The sequence below is a fragment of the Leptidea sinapis genome, chromosome 15 (assembly GCF_905404315.1).
Source record: "Leptidea sinapis chromosome 15, ilLepSina1.1, whole genome shotgun sequence".
Taxonomy (NCBI): domain Eukaryota; kingdom Metazoa; phylum Arthropoda; class Insecta; order Lepidoptera; family Pieridae; genus Leptidea; species Leptidea sinapis.
The window spans coordinates 10977185-10996435 of record NC_066279.1 but is presented as its reverse complement, the minus strand read 5'-3'; the positions used below and the strand labels follow the sequence as shown (position 1 = coordinate 10996435).

The window sequence follows — 19251 nt, the reverse complement described above, 5'->3', positions numbered from 1 at the left end:
CGTGTGAAGGTGAAATTCGGCGTCAGGTAGATAGGTCGGAAAACTCCCCGTGATTATTGCGGTAGAAGACACACCGCGAAGTGATCAGGATTTTCACCGATTACTGGATTTCCATTTATTTAAATGAAATGGTTTGAGGTGGTACCGGTTATCACCTGACTAGAGATGAGAGCAATACTCTATGTTTGGCTAAACCTGCTCCTCGTAGAACCTAAGAATGTGGGACGGTTTGAAGAACATCATCGCTCTGTTGATGACCCATAATATCTTCAAAGGCATAGTGGCTTTGCCTTCCACATGACCGCTTAACTGGCATTCGCACATCGCATGCTACGAGGGAGCCTTTGCCTTTACATCGTGAAAACGGCTGCGAGACAACGTGCACTTTTTCATGTCGACGATCAGATCCCTCGCGAGATCGTTGTCGTAGTGTATTGCTCGAACCCGAAACCCGTGGGCTTTGCGTTCCAGTTATCCGCTTAACTGGCAGCGCTCTAGATTTCGAGACCCACTTTTCACATACTACGTGGACCTTTATATTTGTGTTCCGGGTACCATCGCGCAGCATATACCTTTACATCGAGAAAACGGCTGCTTGACAAAACGCACTTTTTCGTAAGTGGACCATATTTATGATACACTATTTTACTTTATGTATAGGAAATCAAAACTTTATTACAAACTTAAAGGGTTAGGTCACCATCTATCACTTGACGGCCCCTGCCGTCTCTTCCTGTCTAGTCCCCAAGGCTTACTGTTGTTCTATCTCCTACACTATTCTTACGCGTGCTAATGATATCGCCTCTAACATGCATTGTTATGTAGATGGCAGTACAGGAGATACCGTATAGGCCGACCATGCAGGTCTCTCTGGAGAAACCATCGACCAGATCCGAAAGAAACTACTACATCTTCCATAGGGTTCCTGCCTCTCGGGAAGTATGCGAAATTCAATGAAATGTTCAATTGAATCCCCTGAAGACTCAAGTTTGCGCGTTAACCACGAAAAAAGTCTAGTTGTTGCTTCCACTCTTCGACAACAATTAATGCCTCGGCTAGTATCCTAATACTGGACGTCGATCCCGAGCGACCAGTTTGCTCTGGTCTGGTGCACCCCAGTATCAGCTCAAAACATTGGGTCGCAATGGTCGTGTTTGTACGACTCGGGGCTGACGAATACATGTGGGAAGACCATTTTACTTTCAGTCTGACACTAATTGTGGACGACAGTAAAATGCCCACAATTTCATAAAGATATTTCGCGTTCGCAGTCATTTTGCCTTGACAAAATCAGCTTATAAATTAACAAAAGTAACGAACGAGTTGACGGAGAGTTTTACCATTTACTACCACTTCGGATATGTTGAGCTTTATTGAGCAAAAGTTGCAAGAAACTCATTTCCAAAAGAAATTAAGTACAATCTATGTAAATTTTAAAATAATCTCAGGAAAAATTGAGTACTGCAGAGGATCATCATCGACGATCAAGTCATCTCTGATCCGCTTGATTCTGTGGCGTTGCGTAGAGATGTGGGTTCTCTCTGCATTTTCTACCGCATTTATCACGGGGAGTCCTCAGAGTTGTTCGGGTTGATGCTAAATAACACCCGCGTCACGTTGACTTCTAGCATTCCACAACCGCGCGGGGTTTTAAATTATCTTGCCTCGACTTAGGGACCTTCAAGAAAAGAGCGTACCTTAAAGGCCGGAAACGCACCTCTTGATCCCTGGTTTTGTGAATGTCCATGGGGGGTTGCCTCACCAATCCCCTGCACGTGAGTCACTTGCCCGTCTTTCCCTTTTTTACATTAAAAACTCAAGAGTTAGTGATTAGATGATGGATAAATTCACACAATACGTAATAGTATGCGAATGTTTAAAATATATTTTGTAGTATTGAAAGAAAATATATATTTAAATTTAACAACAGAAGCAGAATTCTCGATGCCAAGATCATTCAGTTACGTAGCGCCCGTTCCCGAGCATGATGCATGGGTCAACCATAGCTTGCCTCAACTATGTTTGTTACTTTTCAATCTAGGTGTGCTCACCTGAGGTAATCTGTTGGAAATGAAAGCGACAGGCGAGATTCCAACAAACTCACGGATTAATACACCGAAATCTATTCTGGGCGACAGTCGCGTTTCGAGATAAAATACTTTGGCAGATTCTTCCAGCGATAGGTTGACGAAATTAAACTTACTGAACTGATAGTGAGCAATTCATTTGGCACAATACGTTACGTGAACTGGGACTGAATAGATTTTGTGACAGTAGGGTTTTAATTTATATAATATTCTCCAACACTTGCGTGGCTTCGGTGCCTAGGAATTTGTTACGAGATAAATGTGACGATCATTCTGAACATAAATAAGACCACACGTTTAATCGAAGACAATAAAGAATGAATGTATCAGAGAAATTTTGGCAACAATTTTTTAAATCTATGGTCAACAGGTTCTCAACCTCGAGGTTGCTTATCCTCCTATTCCAGAAAATATGTAATAAAGTATCCATTCCATCTAAATAGTAAGGCAGACGCTGTGTCTCGAAACGTCCTGACAAAACTGACGCAATAAACTGCGTGGCAAAATGCCAATTCACATTGGAATGCAGGTGTGACCTGGTCATCCTATATTGCCATAATTTATACGACAAAGCTTAGCCAAATGAATGTTATTGATCTGCGCGTACATACCACCAAGTAAACACCTCTACCGAATAGGCGTAACGAGTTGCCCCAGTGCAGAGGAAGTCTGGTTAAACACGAGACGATCATGAGTCTATTCATACAACGGGCACAAGTGATCAAAAATACAAGGTCGTTCCGAGAATTCTGTTAACATCCTAGGAATATGATGGCCAATTCTGCACGCAAAATGAACCCAATAAAGGAGTTTAATTTCGGTAACAGAAGACCTATTATACCATACACGGCCTTAATTGGAGCAACGAATAGTGACTTTAATCATTGATGGATCACTTTACGTACAGATTGAGATGTTAGGACTCCCTACGTTTAACTGCATACATCATGGGGAAATTGTTTGTTTGGCGGTGCTTTATTTCTGGACGATTTCGGCAATTTCGGTGTACATCACGATATCTGCTGTTCGTTTTCCACAACCACTTTGTAGTGTTAGCTGTAGTTTCCCAAACCGATACGACCTGGAGAAATTCAAGCCAAAAGAATACTGTTTGTTGCCAATTTGCCAAAGAGGCATTTTTTTTTAAATCGCAGAATTAGTAGACGTTCAGCGAGTGCTTTTTGAATGCAAATATTTGAATTTGTCTTGATAATCTCGTGTGCATGTAAATAAATACCGAATTTTGAAATCTACCGCACTAATTACTAATAAGGTACTAAAGTACCTTTATATTGTTAAACAGACATAGACAAAAAAGACAAAAGCAGACTGACCGAAAAAAAACAATCCAACAAAGGCGCTAATAAATTTGCCTAATGGAGCGTTTGAATTTGGAACTGTAAAAACACATCTTTCCTGCTTCCGTATTGGTCGGTCTTCCCGCGCTTTTCGATATAAACGACTAGCCTTGTTCTTGACGACAGTTGATCGATGTGGAGCGTTGATTGTGGTTCTAGTGTTAATTGGGATTACTTGCCGATGCGATGGTAAGTGTTGATCTCCTATTTTGTACAATTCCTCGACTCGTCAAGAGTACGTTTCGGACTACTAATACTTGCGAGCAAAGTTTCAGTAACTCAAATAATCACGCGGTTAGTTGAAAACTATTATAGTGCAGATATGAATTAAGTGAAATTAATTTATCATTGGACCATTTGAATTTGGAACGCAATTTTCGTTTGTCCATATAAGTCACTTTCGCAGCACTTTTTCAAAGTATTTAATTGTTTAATATTGTTAATCATTACTTAATTAATCTTTTTAAATGTTTTTTGATGATGCCACTCAATCGACTATGATTAGAATAGCAGCTATCGATTTTAGTATTTCAATAAAAGTACTTTTAAAATAAAAATAAAAACTCGGGATAGGAAGTACTTCGTGTTTAGTCCCAAACTGAATGTAAAATTTTATCATAAATTATAAAATAAATTATTGTCTGAGCAACGAATTTGAACTGTCTTCAACAATTCGCAGATGTTTGCATTATCTTGGTATCGGTTTACTGCAGCAATCTGCTTATATTCCGTTACGTAACGATGTAACTATATGCCGGTGTAGTGTATCGTACTTGACTACGCGTGTGTCAAATCGCAGATTATTTTCCGTTAAAATCATAACTAATGGAACGTCTTTTCATAATAAGTAGGATTATAGACTTACTGCCTTATTCATAATAAAACGCTTTTCGAAGGTATAAAGCTATATTAGTTAAAACGTGTTTTAAGACTATTGAACGTTTGATAATCTAGCATTAATGATTTAGTTCTAGAGGATAAAACTGATATTAGAGACTTAGGGGTTTTTTTCGATAACAAATTAACGTTTCTGCCTCATATTGATAATGTTATTAATAAATCTTCAAAAATGCTAGGCTTCATTATAAGTAACTGTAAAAAATTCCGCAATCCAACAACTAAAATAACCCTGTATAATGCTTATGTGCGCAGTAATCTAGAATACTGTAGCATCGTTTGGTCTCCTCAATACAACATTCATCAATTAAGAGTTGAACGCATTCAAAAACGGTTCTGGCACCTTGCTTTTTCTTGTGGGTTACATAAGCAATTGCCATCGTACTGCGATAAGTTGAGACACTTTAACTTGAAAAGTCTTTCTGTTCGACGACAAATGCTAGATCTAATATTTTTATACAAAATAATTAGAAATCAGCTCGACAGTCCATCACTCGTGCACTCCATCAGCTTACGAGTTCCCCGCCGAGTACCAAGGCCTTGCGCAGGTCGGAGCTGGCCTGTTCCATCAGCCATTTGCCAAAACTAACCTTAAGCAATTTTCTCCCATACCACGTCTATCAAGAACTTATAACTCCATCTGTGGTGAAGTAGATATTTTTAAAGATTCTTTACCTGCTTTTAAAAAAAATATTACGAGATTGTTAGGCGGCAAAATATGATTAATATTCTTCTTCTTCTTTTTTTTCTTCTTTTCAAATTCGTATCTTGATTTTATAATTTTTGCTTTATTTTTATATAATTGTTTTCTTGGTGTCACGGAAGCAAAGACTGTGCATGTTGTGACACCTTAATTTGTTGTACATTCAACTCATTATTTGTTAATATTTGATATATTTTAAGCGTATTAGAATGTAACAACTACTGGTTGTCCTATAAATAAATAAATAATATTTCTTATTCATAATCGTTTGATAAGCCTCCGATAACTAATTCGTCCTCTAATAGTAGGTACGCAATGTTGCCATTTCGTGGTTTTAAATGATTTAACGAAGAACTGTCTATGGAAACAGACATCTTTTCAATGTCAATGGTTTGTCAGTTGTCTAAAATCAATGTCGAAATAAGTTCAAACTTCAAAAATCATAATTTTGAGAAGCGAGCCTAGTCTGTAGAATGATAACTAACAACAGCTATGAACTGACTGACATCGAACGAAAACAAACGTCAAATAAGAGACAGCTGATCGATATTGGTCATGTTTTTTTGCTATCGAGGGCTTAAAATAGGTTCCTAGAAGGGTTCTAGCTACTGTTAGTCACGTCAGCTTTATCGAATAGATAATGTGCGTTATAGGTCTCATATGCGATTGTGAATACTATCTTTAACAAGCATTTATTAGCAATGTTATAAAGCTCTAATAAGTCATTACGAATAAAACCGTTAGAATATACTAGTGTACCTATACAGGGTGTAATAGCTAAGTGTGACCAGGCGATTAATTCCGTAACTACTACAGATATCAAAAAACTTTAATCTGATATCGAAATTACATTACATTCTTAGTAAAATTACATCAATAACTTTTTAAAAATCAATCGAGAAGTATCCAATAATTTGATATCAAACACTCCACGGACTAGTAAAAAAATAAGAACTCTGTGTCACCTTACAGTTATGTAAGGTGACACAGAGTTCTTATTTTTATTCTTCTTTTATTGTTCTTATTTTATTATCGGCTTGTTTTGGTGCTACACTGTTAAGTGTAGCACCAAAACAAGCCGATTAACGTGTAAATACATAGCTCCACGCACACACTTACACTACTACAGGCCGATAGGCGGCCATTATGAGAATTGTCATCGTCTGCGACAGATCAGTTTGCGTCTCAATAAAATATTTTAAAAATTTCATTGTGCGTTGTGAAAAAGTGTAAAAACGATACTATAATATAATAACTAATACTAATGTATTTGTGGCCATATATGATTATTTAAGAGAGAAAAAATTGTCCACTAGCATAACGGTGCTTCACTTGCTAATATCACGGCGCGGAGTCCTTCTTTTTTTACTCGTCCGTGCAAACACTCCCAAACAACTCTTGAGATTAGTAGAAAAGTTTAGGTAAAAGGTAAAGGAAACTGTTTATTAACCCAACAAAGTAATAAAACTATATTTTTATTGAATAATATTTATTAATTTGTGAGTACAAAATTTTATATCCTTCTACTTTATAGTGACGTCCTTCCTGTGTGATTACAATGTTTAATATCAAAATTTTAAATACCTCTCGTTTGATTTTTAAAAAGTTATGTTATTTTACTGAGTAGGTAACGTACTTTCGATATCAGTACTTCTTCAAATACCTTTTTAGAGTTCCGTAGCCAAATGGCAAAAAACGGAACCCTTATATCACAGCCACTTTTTTCCGAAACTATAAGAACTATACTGTTGCAACTTGGTAAGTAGATGTATTCTACGCTTATGTATGTATTTGTACACTTCCAAAGTGGCAAAATGTGCCCCCCCCCCCCGTAACTTCTAAAATAAGAGATAGATAAAATTAAATAATATATGATGTAATTTACCATGCAAGCTTCCACCGAAAATCGGATTGAACGAGATGTAGTAAGTCGTTTGTTTTTTTTAATACGTCAAAAATCGTATTATCAATAACTTAATTGAAAAAAATACACTATTATCAAAACGTCAATCAAATTTACAAGAACTTTTATTTTGCTACGGAACCCTTCATGGGGAGTCCGACTCGCACTTGGCCGCTTTTTTGATATTTGTTATAGTTACGGAATAATAACTTCGCGTCACACTTAACGATTACACCCTGTATAGGTGCCGTAATAGTCCGATAACGTGTGACCAATTTTGATTTGTCAATGCATGCGTTAGCTTAGTGGTTTAGTATTATAAATACTAATGAGATGTCAAGCGTGGCTGACTGTTTACGACTTGTCAATCAAAATCGGTTACAGTAACAATATTTTCGCTTTCCTTTTCTATCTTGCTGTATCTCCGTTCACAAATTGCACTTCAAATATTGTTTATGAGAAATAGGCTGCTGACAGACAGATAGATAGTGGAGTCTAATTAGTCGAAGAAAAAGCACCTTGGTAATATACGAATAGTATAACTATTAGTTGTAATATAAAAATCAGTACAAAACTTTCATGATATTATTTCCATCAAAATGCGTTAGTCCGACCCGCTTGTTTTAAACAATTTGCGAGTGTAATAAGTACAGAGCAGTGCAAAAGCAGGTAGTAAACAGATTATATAACGAGTGTAATGTATGTCTAGACTAAAATAAAATAAACAGATATGGCATGCTTTTGGGTGTACATTAATCTGTACTCTCTATTTTTCGGTGATAAACTCTCGGGTTCGGTCCGACCGCACCTTATAACCTGCTCAACCCAGGTTCGAGTCACGCATCGTTCATAAATTTTGGTTACAAATTTAGTTTAATTAATTCCAGAAGTGAGGGATATCACTTTTAAAATAACAAATAACTTTTCATATAAGTTGACTTAACTAAAGGGAATTGACGAAAAAGACTACGAAATGTACACTTTACAGTGTATGTTAGTGTATAAAATTAGACCCTTTTAGACTGTTTTATGAAAAATGATGCTCATGAAAAATAACTTTTAACAATTAAAAAAATAGTTGATTTAAAGTGATATATTATGATACCACAGTATTCGTCCGGGTGGTACCTCTCGTCTTCTCGACATGAATGTGTGTAGAGCTGGAATATAGAGGTAGACTACGCCGTAAATTTGCCGTTGTTTGGTTAGTCACTAAGTCAGAACATATTGTCAGCATTACCGGTAGTAAAAAAAAATCATTGAGTTTTAGGGGTGTAGGCGATACTGGAAAACGGCTGCAGAAAATTGTCGGGCCATTTTACGTGTTTCTCTTACGACATTCCAATATTCTTACAGTTATCTTTCTGTATTGAATATGTGACGAAACCGGTCGTAAGCGTCGTCGTGTTGAGAATCTGGAGTAAATTTAGAAATACACTTGTATCAAAATAGATTTAATCTTACTTTCTATAATGATTTATGAGGGTATATTTAGAAATGCATTTGTATAATAATAGATGTGGTCTGATACTATTTATTTTAAACTGACATGAATCATTGACTCCGATTGCGAAACGTGCAAATGTTATCTGCTGTTATACACCTTGGACCATGGCCAATATTTTCGTGACATGGATGAAGGTTTTATTTTTAATAATATGAGTACCATGTTTGAAGATTCTGTTTCATCTTGAATGCTCCTTAGAGCTCTCAATATTGACAATGAAAATTTAATGTACTATATTATCTTATATATTATCGTGTGTAATTCTTGTACTTAATATGTAAGTATCAATATTTTGCTTCTCTCGGAATCAGCAAAAAACCGATCTAGCTAGGACCAATATGTGAAAAAACCCTTTGTTCCGAAATTCTTTACCCAATTCTGCTAGTAATATATGTATAGCAATTCTCGTTCATATTTTTGTATCTTTACTTTGCGTATTTTGTAATCTATTCGAACGATTTCGATGAAAATAACTATAAAAGTTGTCAGAGATTGTAAAACATACACACCTAGCAAAGTTCAACCTCTGGGAAAACGTGTTTTTCGAGTTTTTCACTAGGCAGTGCTGGTCAACTGGTGCTTTTGAAGTACAAAAGTTTTTAGGCATGTTGGGCTTTATTTTGTGGGTATGAAATGATAATAATGCTGTCACGTTCGTGTGAAGTAGGCTCGACTCAACTAAGAGAGCGCGATGAGGTTGAGCAAAATTTACCAAAGTCATATATTTATTTTTATAAATATAAAACAAAAAAATAGTTTTATTTGCTATTATTACCCTAGTCTTGATGAATGTTGTACATCTATGATCTTTTTACTTCAATACTTCCGTGAAAAAGCCAAGTCAACCCTAACTCAACCTGCAAAGTATATTTTTTAAATTTTCAAATTAACATAATTTACATTTATTTATGCATTTACACATTTCATTTATTATACTTTTTTAAATAAATGGAGCGGAAAATGTACACAGTTACATAATTTCGGCGTGACAATGTCGTCATCATTTACGTGGCCGAGAGGAAGCACGGTCTCAAGGTCGCTGTGTAGCATCTACGTAATTACTCTTTGACAAATAACGCTAGCGGCCAGACGTCGTTAGCAGTAACGGACGCTTATCGCTGCGCAGCGATAGGTTATCGTGCTGTTCGTTGCGCTCGCGCGACTCGCGTTCCAATTTTAAATTTGAAACTTTGAATTCTTGTGGAATATTCGGTTTTTGAATCCGGTGTTAGTTTGTGGTGTTTGTTTTTTGAATACAGTGATGTTTTGTGTAAGTAGGTTTTAATGTGTTTTATACATTACACGTGCCTTATTCTCTTATTACTCGTAACATTCTAATGTACTATGTATCGTGTATTAAATGCAAGATGGTGTTCTATTTAATTACGGCTTCATTTGTTTTGTAGATTATTCTATATCTTAGTTGTGTATTTAACCTTGTGCTGTAGAGAATAATTTCAATACTTTACGATCGAACATATTCAAGACACGAATATATTACTTATTGTAAATTGAACGTTTTCTTTTCAATTCTAGTTATTATTTTTTAATGAGCACGTTCATCCGTCGCCAAAGGCTTGCAAACCGTAATCCAAACCGGTTAATGTTTTTGAGCGCAAAAAAAAAATGCTGGGAGAGTTTCTTGTGCGGCTTCTTCTCTCTCAGAGCGCCATTTGTTTCCGAAGCGGTAGTAGTGTCTAGAAATGACATCAAAAAGAATTCTAAAGGAATCAATTTTGAGCAAATTAAATACCTTTTATGCACATAGTGAACCCTTACCAAAATTAAACGGTTTTTTTAAGTTCATTATTTGACGACGTATATAGCCAAGTGGTAAGTGACCCTGCCTACTGAGCTAAACATCTCAGATTCGAATCCCGCTAGGTGCAAACATTTAAATGATGAATATAGTTATGTTTCCGAGTCATGGATGTTTACATGTTCTTATGTATATATATCATATTGAATATATCGTTCTCATGCATCCACAGCATATGCCTTCTTTGGGGCAAGATAATTTATGTAGAAGTATGTCAATATTATTTTTATTAAGTTTTATCTATGACGAAATGTGACAATACTTGCAAATGCATATCTAGGGTTACCAACAATACTGTTATAAAAATTATACTTTTTTTTCGCTCGTTCATAATACCTTTAACTGTTCTATAAATAAACTGTACAAAATAATGTTTTTTGTCGTATTGTCCGTATACAAAATAGAATAAGCATGTGATAAAAAGTCTTTTAGTCTGGTATTCCAACGAAACTCTATAATGTATGTTTTTAGCACGTCAAAAAATTACTGTTTTCCTTTGGTAAAATACTGTTCATTTTATTTCTCTGATCTTAATATTATATTCTTTATTTGTTCTGCAAAAAATTGACAACCCTACGCTTACCCGATGGTCGAACCTAAAATTCTGAGCGGCTTCGCAACTGCGCCTGTCACTTTGAGACAAGAACGGTGCTGTTCTTGTAATTTCCGATCCTATCCATGTTTTGCTTTAGATTGGTATTCGAATTGCGCGTCACTTCTAAAATATTTCTATTTACTACAATTAAAAGGGTTATCTATGCTCTATCATATAAAAAGGCATAAATTTCCTCAAAATTGATTACTTTAGAATTCTTTTTAATGTAACATCTAACACTACCGCCGCTTCGGAAACAAAGGGCACTGTGAGAGAGAAAAGCGGCGCAAGAAACTCTCCAAGCATTATTTTTTGCGCTATTTTAAATAGAATATACAAGACATACACTTATAAGATGTTGTAAGTCAACCAAAACGTAAATTTTTTGCTGAATACGAATCTCCCAACAATTGACGTTCGATCTTGTTATGAGAATACGCATCTTAATACGATTTCCCTAAATCGGAACGTAACTTCATAACGATCTAAACTGAACCGTCGATTTGTGTTAACAGAATTCGAAATTTACTGTTTGACATAAGGTTGCTTCGAATCTATTCTTGTTTTGCTATGAGAATAGGGCTAAAGATGTTATAAGTCTCATTTGCCCAGTAATTTCTCTAGCTACGGCGCCATTCAGACCGAAACACAATAATTCTTGAACATATTTACGTCTCTAGGGCAGATTAAGGCGCTTGTGGTCATAGCATACCATCAGTCCGGATTAATCCGGACATGTCCGGACTTTTAGACTCTAGTCCGTATTCTGTCCGCCTTCTTACTCTTCACCGATTGTATTTTTAATTATATGGAACATAATAATAAAACTACATATTATTAACTAATATCAAATAAGTCTTCAATCTTTACGAGAAACAAAATCTAAACGAGATCAACTAAAATGTCCGGACTATTAATATTGAAATGTCAGACTTTTTGTCAGGAATTTCCAAATTACTAAATAAAATAAATGGAGAGAGTTAAAAACGGCACAAGAAGGTCTCCCACCATTATTTGCTGTGCTCTTTTTAATAAAATATACAAATATTACTAAAGTTATTGCTAAAAATAATCAACATCTAGTCCCAGGCTGTCCGCTTAGATATTCAGCTGTGGAGTAGTGTGACTTACGACAGAGACATATTTTAATAAAACATTTAAATTTTTAACCTTAAAACTTTTATGTATCTTATGGTTATCCTAGTCATTGCTGACATCCTTTGCAAAGACGTGGCTAACTAGTAAAATAAACATAGTCAGAGTACAGTTTCAATTTAAGTGATATTTATCTAAAACGTTAGTACCTATCTTGACTTTTTTCGACTCTCCTTTATTGCTCCCAATACATAGTAAGTATAATTAAAATAGCATAGCAATATATTATTTGGTTTTTTGATTAACCCAAGTGTTACATTTTAAATAAAATACTTTTTATGGATGCATGCTTTGCAAAGGTCACGAAATGTGGGGTTATTCATATTTGAAAATACGATATGATATATATTAATTCATTCACTTATTGAAAATTTCCTACTAAATGTAAAGGAGGGCTTAATATCATTTTTGTTTTTATTTTAGCCTCAAACAGTCACAAAATTACAATTTTAATGCTATATTATTACTAAAGAGAAACTTATAGCGCCGAAAATTTCGAACACGTCTCGTTTGATTTTTACAAAGTTATTGATGTTATTTTATTGATTAAGTAAATTATTTATTATTATTAGTTTTACTTTCGATATCAGTTTAAGATTTTTTGATATCTGTAATAGTTACGGAATAATCGCCTGGTCACACGTAACGATTACATATGTATATATGACATACACACACAAAAGAGAAGAAAAAAAATAGGAATCTCATTAAAATAATAAGATTAAGTTCATATTTAAATGATATAGATTATAAATGAATATTTTTACTACTTATTTGCAGGATATGCAAATTGATACATTTACTTCATGTCATTACTTGGTGTTTTTTTTGAGTAGTTTTGGTGTATCACGCCTGTTACTTACATTGTGTATAAGAATAAACAACCCTAAAAAAACCGACTTCAAAAACTCAACAGTATAAAAGAACTTATTAGAGATTTAATTTAATACACTTCTTATGCAAAAAATCTTTAATAGAAAACCTTTAATATTAATAAAATACTTTTATTCGTATGTGCTACCTATTGATAGGGTTTAAGTCGGTGCTTGCCCGCTTGTTTGGTTCTAGACGGAGCTATCCCACTCAAAGTCACGCGTGGCGAGTGTACTTGGCACCGACTTCAAACATTCTTAAGAATTCGAATCTTAAGGCTAATGGCCATGAAACTATAGACAAAAGTTCCGCATCAAATCCCGCAGCGAAAGGCGTGTAATGTCGATTACACGACAATGTGATAACATACGTGTTGTTCTAAATTGCTGTTTTGTCAATTCGATACTGAGCGCCACTCAACTCGATTAATTACGATTAATCGATTTATTCTCTGATTAACGTATCGCTTTTACGTTTTTGGACTTGCACGCCTCAATCTCCCAATGCCAGCATAAGTTAAGTACTCGCACTCGGTTCATCATTAAGGTCGACGCCGCCGCGGTGAGTGAACGGTATTACCGATGCGGAGTTCTCGCTCGCACCATCTTATCCTGTCATCTGTAAGTATAGATTTAGTCCTTTCTTTAAGACTACTGATTATTTTAATATCAATACCCACTATTGAAGGAATTGATGGATCAAATTCAAATTATTCATGTATACTCAAAACTAGCTGTTACCCGCAACTTCGTCCGCGTACACAAATGACTAAGCACGTAGTGCGTATAAAAATATTTTTCTTTTCTGATAAGGGCCAAGTGTTTAAGATATAAAATTGAGAAGACTTAATTGGAATATATTCAGATTCTTTTCCGTTATGCGTGCACAAATAAATACCTCTATCGTTTTTTTTGTTTAGATAAGACTATTTCTTAGTATTTATAAGTCAAAAAAATTTAGATTCTGAGTAAGTAATCACTAAAAAATACTCCAAGCTCTTTAAAATAATTTGTCATGAAGCGAAAACACGTTTAATTGCAGATAAAATTAAAAACAGTAATAATAAAGTAAAAGCGACTTGGAGTGTAATTAACAATGAAACTGGTAGATCGAATTACCGTAACACCTCTATCTGTTTAAATATTAATAATCGCGTTATAAATTCGCAAATAGAAATTGCAAATGAATTTGATAAATACTTCTCCGAAATCCCGATTGTCACGACCAAATACCTTAACTCTTCGCCAAAAGCAGCATATGATATGCTTAAATTACACGTACCAGTATCTTCTACTGACTTGAAATTTAAGTATGTTACAGGTAGCGATATAATAAAAATCTTCAAATTAATTAACCTAAAAAATACAAAAGACCTATGGGGCCATTCGACTAATATTGTTAAATACATACTTGACATTATAGCACCTGAATTAGCAATAATATTTAATGAATGCATAGATGAGGGTGTGTTCCCTGACCTCATGAAATACAGCAAAGTTATACCTTTGTTTAAATCGGGCAGTTCTTTTGACCCTGCTAATTTCAGACCTATTTCAGTGCTGCCTGTTTTTAGTAAAATTTTTGAAAAACTTTTGCTTCAACAGCTACAAATGCATTTTTGTAAATTAATGAACAAAAATCAGTTTGGTTTCACTAGGGGCTTATCAACAATTAATGCGGGTACTAGACTCATTGAGCACATCTTTGACGCCTGGGAAGAGTCACAGGATGCATTGGGCATTTTTTGTGATTTGTCAAGAGCATTTGACTGCGTCCACCATGAAACTTTACTCCTAAAACTAAAGTATTATGGAGTGAAAAATAGAGCCCTAAATCTGTTAAAATCATATTTAAGCGAAAGAGTTCAGATAGTCGATGTAAATGGCAAACGGTCTTCGGGTAAACCTGTGGGAATAGGTGTTCCACAGGGTTCTATTCTCGGTCCTTTCTTGTTTCTTATATATATTAACGATCTACCGTTTGTGGTAGATGATAGCCATGAGATTGTATTGTTTGCTGATGATACTTCACTTATTTTTAAAGTGAAGCGACGTGCAGATATTGATGACGAGGTAAGCAATGCACTCTCAAAGATAGTGCGTTGGTTTGAGACGAATAATCTGCACCTAAACAGTAAAAAAACAAAGTGTTTACGGTTCATTACACCAAGCACAGCGGAGGTACAAACCAACGTACTTATAAATGACCAGAGATTGGAACTTGTGGACACTACGGTCTTCTTGGGTATCACGTTAGATAAAAAGCTTCAGTGGGGTCCACATATTACCCATCTAGCAGATAGACTCAGCTCTGCGGCATATGCAGTTAGAAAGATTAGAGAGTACACGAATGTTGCGACCGCTAGATTAGTGTACTTTAGTTATTTTCACAGCATCATGACGTACGGTATATTACTATGGGGTCATGCTGCTGACATTGATATAGTGTTTACACTGCAAAAGAGAGCTGTTCGTGCTATATATCAGCTTGGTTATAGACAGTCTCTCAAAGAAAAATTTAAAGAAATAAATATTATGACTGTTTATTGTCAGTACATTTATGAAAATTTAATATATGTTCACAAAAATCGTCACCTTTTTGCTCTTAATAGTGATTTTCATTATTATAACACTAGAAATAAGGGATTGCTTGTAACTAATTCTAGTAGGCTTCATAAGATACATAATAGCTTTAAGGGTAAATGTATACACTTCTACAATAAAGTCCCAGCCACTGTTCAGGCATTATCTATAAATAAATTTAAATGTTTTATAAAAAAATGGCTCTGTCGTAAATCCTATTACTCCACTGCTGAATATCTAAATGATCGGACAGCCTGGGACTAGATTGTGATTATTTTATAGCGACTGTACAATATTGTATATTTTTATTGAAAAGAGCGCAAAAAAAAGAATGCTGGGAGAGTTTCTTGCGCCGCTTCTTCTCTCTCAGAGCGCCATTTGTTTCCGAAGCGGTAGTAGTATCTAGTAGTATAAGAAATGACATCAAAAAGAATTCTAAAGGAATCAATTTTGAGAAAATAAATGCCTTTTATGCCTTTTATGCCTTTTAACAAACATATACTAAACTTTCTCTGAAACACGCTGCATCTTATGGTAGGTATAAGTATTATTCCGATCGAATTAGTAGTTTTCGCAGTATAACCGAAAGAAAAAACAGCCCTCCATTTATTAATCCCCATTAATAATAAACATTTCTCATTAATTGTTCTGCAGACAGATCTACCAGTGGGAGGCTCCTTTGCACAAGATGCCGGCTAGATCATGGGTATCACAACGGTGCATTTTTCTGCCGCGAAGCAGTAATGTGTAAACATTATTGTGTTTCGGTCTGATGGGCGCCGTAGCTAGTAAATTACTGGGTAAATGAGACTTAACATCTTATGTCTCAAGGTGACGAGCGCAATATTAAAGTGCCACTTAGAATTTTTGGGTCTTTCAAGAATCCTGAGCGGCACTGCATTGTAATGGACAGGGTGTATCAAATACCATCACCTGAACGTCCTGCTCATTTCGTCCTTTATTGTCATAAAAAAATTATTCAATATACTTTAAATTCTGTTAAATTCTATACATTTACTGAATCTACCAAATGTTCGAAAAAAGTAGAGCTCGTAAGAAGATCATATGCTAAACTCAACGGCCACTCTTTTAAATCAAATAAAATATATGAATTGTGTTCAAAGTTCAAAAGCGTTGTAAATATTAAATATTTTTGAAAAAGCAATAAAAATAAACTGTATGAATATAAATTATATATTGGATGCAACAACCTTTAGAGCTTGAATCCATTTTTTGTGAATCGCATCACACAAATACAAGGATTTATTAACTAAAGGTCCGCCAGTGTCGGACGGCGCTTGGAGCTTCTTTTGAGTCCTCTCTTGAGAACGTTCTGGAATGGGGTAAAATAAAACTCTCAGAAGGCTCAACTTTTCCATTGACCATTAAAAAAAATTTCGTGTATCACTGCTTCGACAACAATCCCCTTATGCCTTACTTAGTATCGGAATACTGGAAATCTCGAGGAATTGCCAATGCCGCGGTTATCTGGAAGGTCAAGAAATATTGGCTTCAAAGAAACTAACCGATAAAAACAGGTCAGTAATATTAGTTTAGTGTGCGTCTTACACTCCAAACTCAAAACCTATACGTACTCACCAGGACGCTAAGGCCCAGAACACACGTTGAAACGCAAATGCAACAAAACCCTTTTGAAATTATTGATTTGAAACTACTTTCAACCATTTTCCACACACGCTGCAACCACAATCATTTCGGTTTTCGTTAAGAAATACGTGTGCATAATGAGTTCTTCAAGTGACGAAGAAATTGTGGTTATGTATTTGTATCTTAGACTAAAAAGAAGGCGCAAAAAGAGAACTATGTGGATACATCCTTAAATTGAGAAGAATATCAACTGTCGTATGTTTGTGGCTGCCAAAGAATCACAAGAAACTGATAGAATGCTTTATCAGTCTCAGTCTTGCGAGAGTAGCTTCATAGTGTGCAATAGCACATGTATAATAATACAAGCAAGGATATTTTTGCACTTCTAACACAAGTTTAATGTTGTTTTGTTCGTCGTCGGCCATTTTGTAAAAAAGGACGCCAAGACAAAAAATGAATGAAACGCAACGCGAGTTTCCTGAACGCCGGTTTCAATGCGACTGATTTACAACGCGTTTCAAGCTGGTTTCAAACTGGTCGCGTCATGTGTGGTCTCTCAACGGAATCTATGGCAGAAACTTAAATGCAACTCAAAAGTAACTAGTAGTTGCAGTTTCGTTGCATTTGCGTTTCACCGTGTGTTCTGGGCCTAACTGGGCTCTGTCGCCTAAATAAGTACCTCAGTGTTGTCGGAATAAATACGATAAAACTTATAGACTTTGCCTTGAGGCCGATGAAAGGCCGCGTCTCTGCGATTGCGGCCGACTAATGCATTACCGGAGGGAGGCTCCTTTGCACAGGAAGCCGGCTAGATTATGGGTACCACAACGGTGCCTATTTCTTCCGTGAAGCAGTAATATGTTAACATACTGTCTTTCGGTCTGAAGGGCGCCGTAGCTAGTGATATTATTGGGCAAATTAGAATTAACATCGTATGTCTCAAGGTGACGCGCGCAGTTGTAGTGCCACTCAGAATTGCATTGTAATGGGTAGGGCGTTATCAATTCCCATCAGCTGAACGTCCTGCTCGTCTCGTCCCTTATTTTCATTAAAAAATATATCCATACTTAGCGACTACACCCTGATGCTGTTTGTAATACTCGCGTCAAGAAGATACTGTGGTTCGTAAAGGCGGCAGGACTTGACGACGAGCTATAAGTATGAGTGGCGAACACAATAGTTGATTTCTGGACCCGGGCTTACAAGGACACATTAGGACTAGACAAATAGCCACCCTCACCAAATAATAATAATAATGTTTTATTAGGTTGGCCACGCTCTTGTGATTCCTCTGATGTTATAAGAGTATGGAACACCATGATCACAGTAACCCGTATGTATACTCGTTTGCGCCTCTCTTCCATAAAAAAAAGCGGACAACGCCGGGCTATCGAGTATTTGTTCTCAGAAGTATTTGTCTCTATGCGAAATCAAATAAAATGAATCGTTGTGCGAACCAATTCTCCGAAATTAATAAGGTGGCATGCAAAAATTAATCAGTATTGCATTCGTATATAGTACAAGCTGAAGTGGCTCTTATTACTGAGTGCTTTGTGTGGTATTTCCACGTGGACGGAGTCACGGTACAAAGGTTGTTGTACCGAGTTCGTTGCTCTGTCCAAGGGCAAAACTTTTTGTGGCTGAATACTACTTTAAACTCGAACGTTCTTTATGTGGGTAGTTTTAAATAATTTTTGATTAGAAGTTTGTTAGCGCGGTGTCACTCATGTCTCTCTGTCTGTTCCGGCTAATCAGCTACACAGTTGAACCTATTTTTACGTGGGGACTAAGGGCATTTACCAGTGGGAGGCTTTGCACAGGATGCCGGCTAGATTATGAGTATCACAACGGTGCCTTTTTCTGCGGTGAATCAGTAATGTATAAGCATTATTGTGTTTCGGTCTGAAGGCCGCCGTAGCTAACGAAATTACTGGGCAAATGAGACTTAACGTCTTGTGTCTAAAGGTGACGGGCGCAATTGTAGTGCTCAGAATTTTCGAGTTTGTTCAAGAATATTGAGCGGCACTGTTACGGCAGGGCGTATCACGGTATCAGGGCGCGCCGCGCCGGATACCTTTATTTCAGAAAATAAATTTGGGTTACTTGAAACAAAAAGTGATACATAATTATTAGCCACGGAGATAGATAGATTAGTAGTAGTAAC

At 36.0% G+C, this 19251-nt stretch overlaps 1 protein-coding gene across 2 annotated transcripts in view; it reads left to right on the top strand.

Annotated features, from left to right (window-relative positions):
• LOC126968462 (zinc transporter foi) overlaps positions 1–19251 on the top strand; it is a 49446-nt gene that overhangs the window by 6887 nt on the left and 23308 nt on the right. Inside the window, exon 1 of one of the 2 annotated variants that reach the window (XM_050813511.1) lies at positions 9547–9725. The exons of the other annotated variant lie outside the window; for it this stretch is intronic. Coding sequence (XP_050669468.1) covers positions 9717–9725 — 9 coding nt within the window. The 5' untranslated portion in view covers positions 9547–9716. Of the gene's footprint in view, positions 1–9546; positions 9726–19251 lie in introns of those variants that run through there. 2 annotated transcript variants of the gene reach the window in all.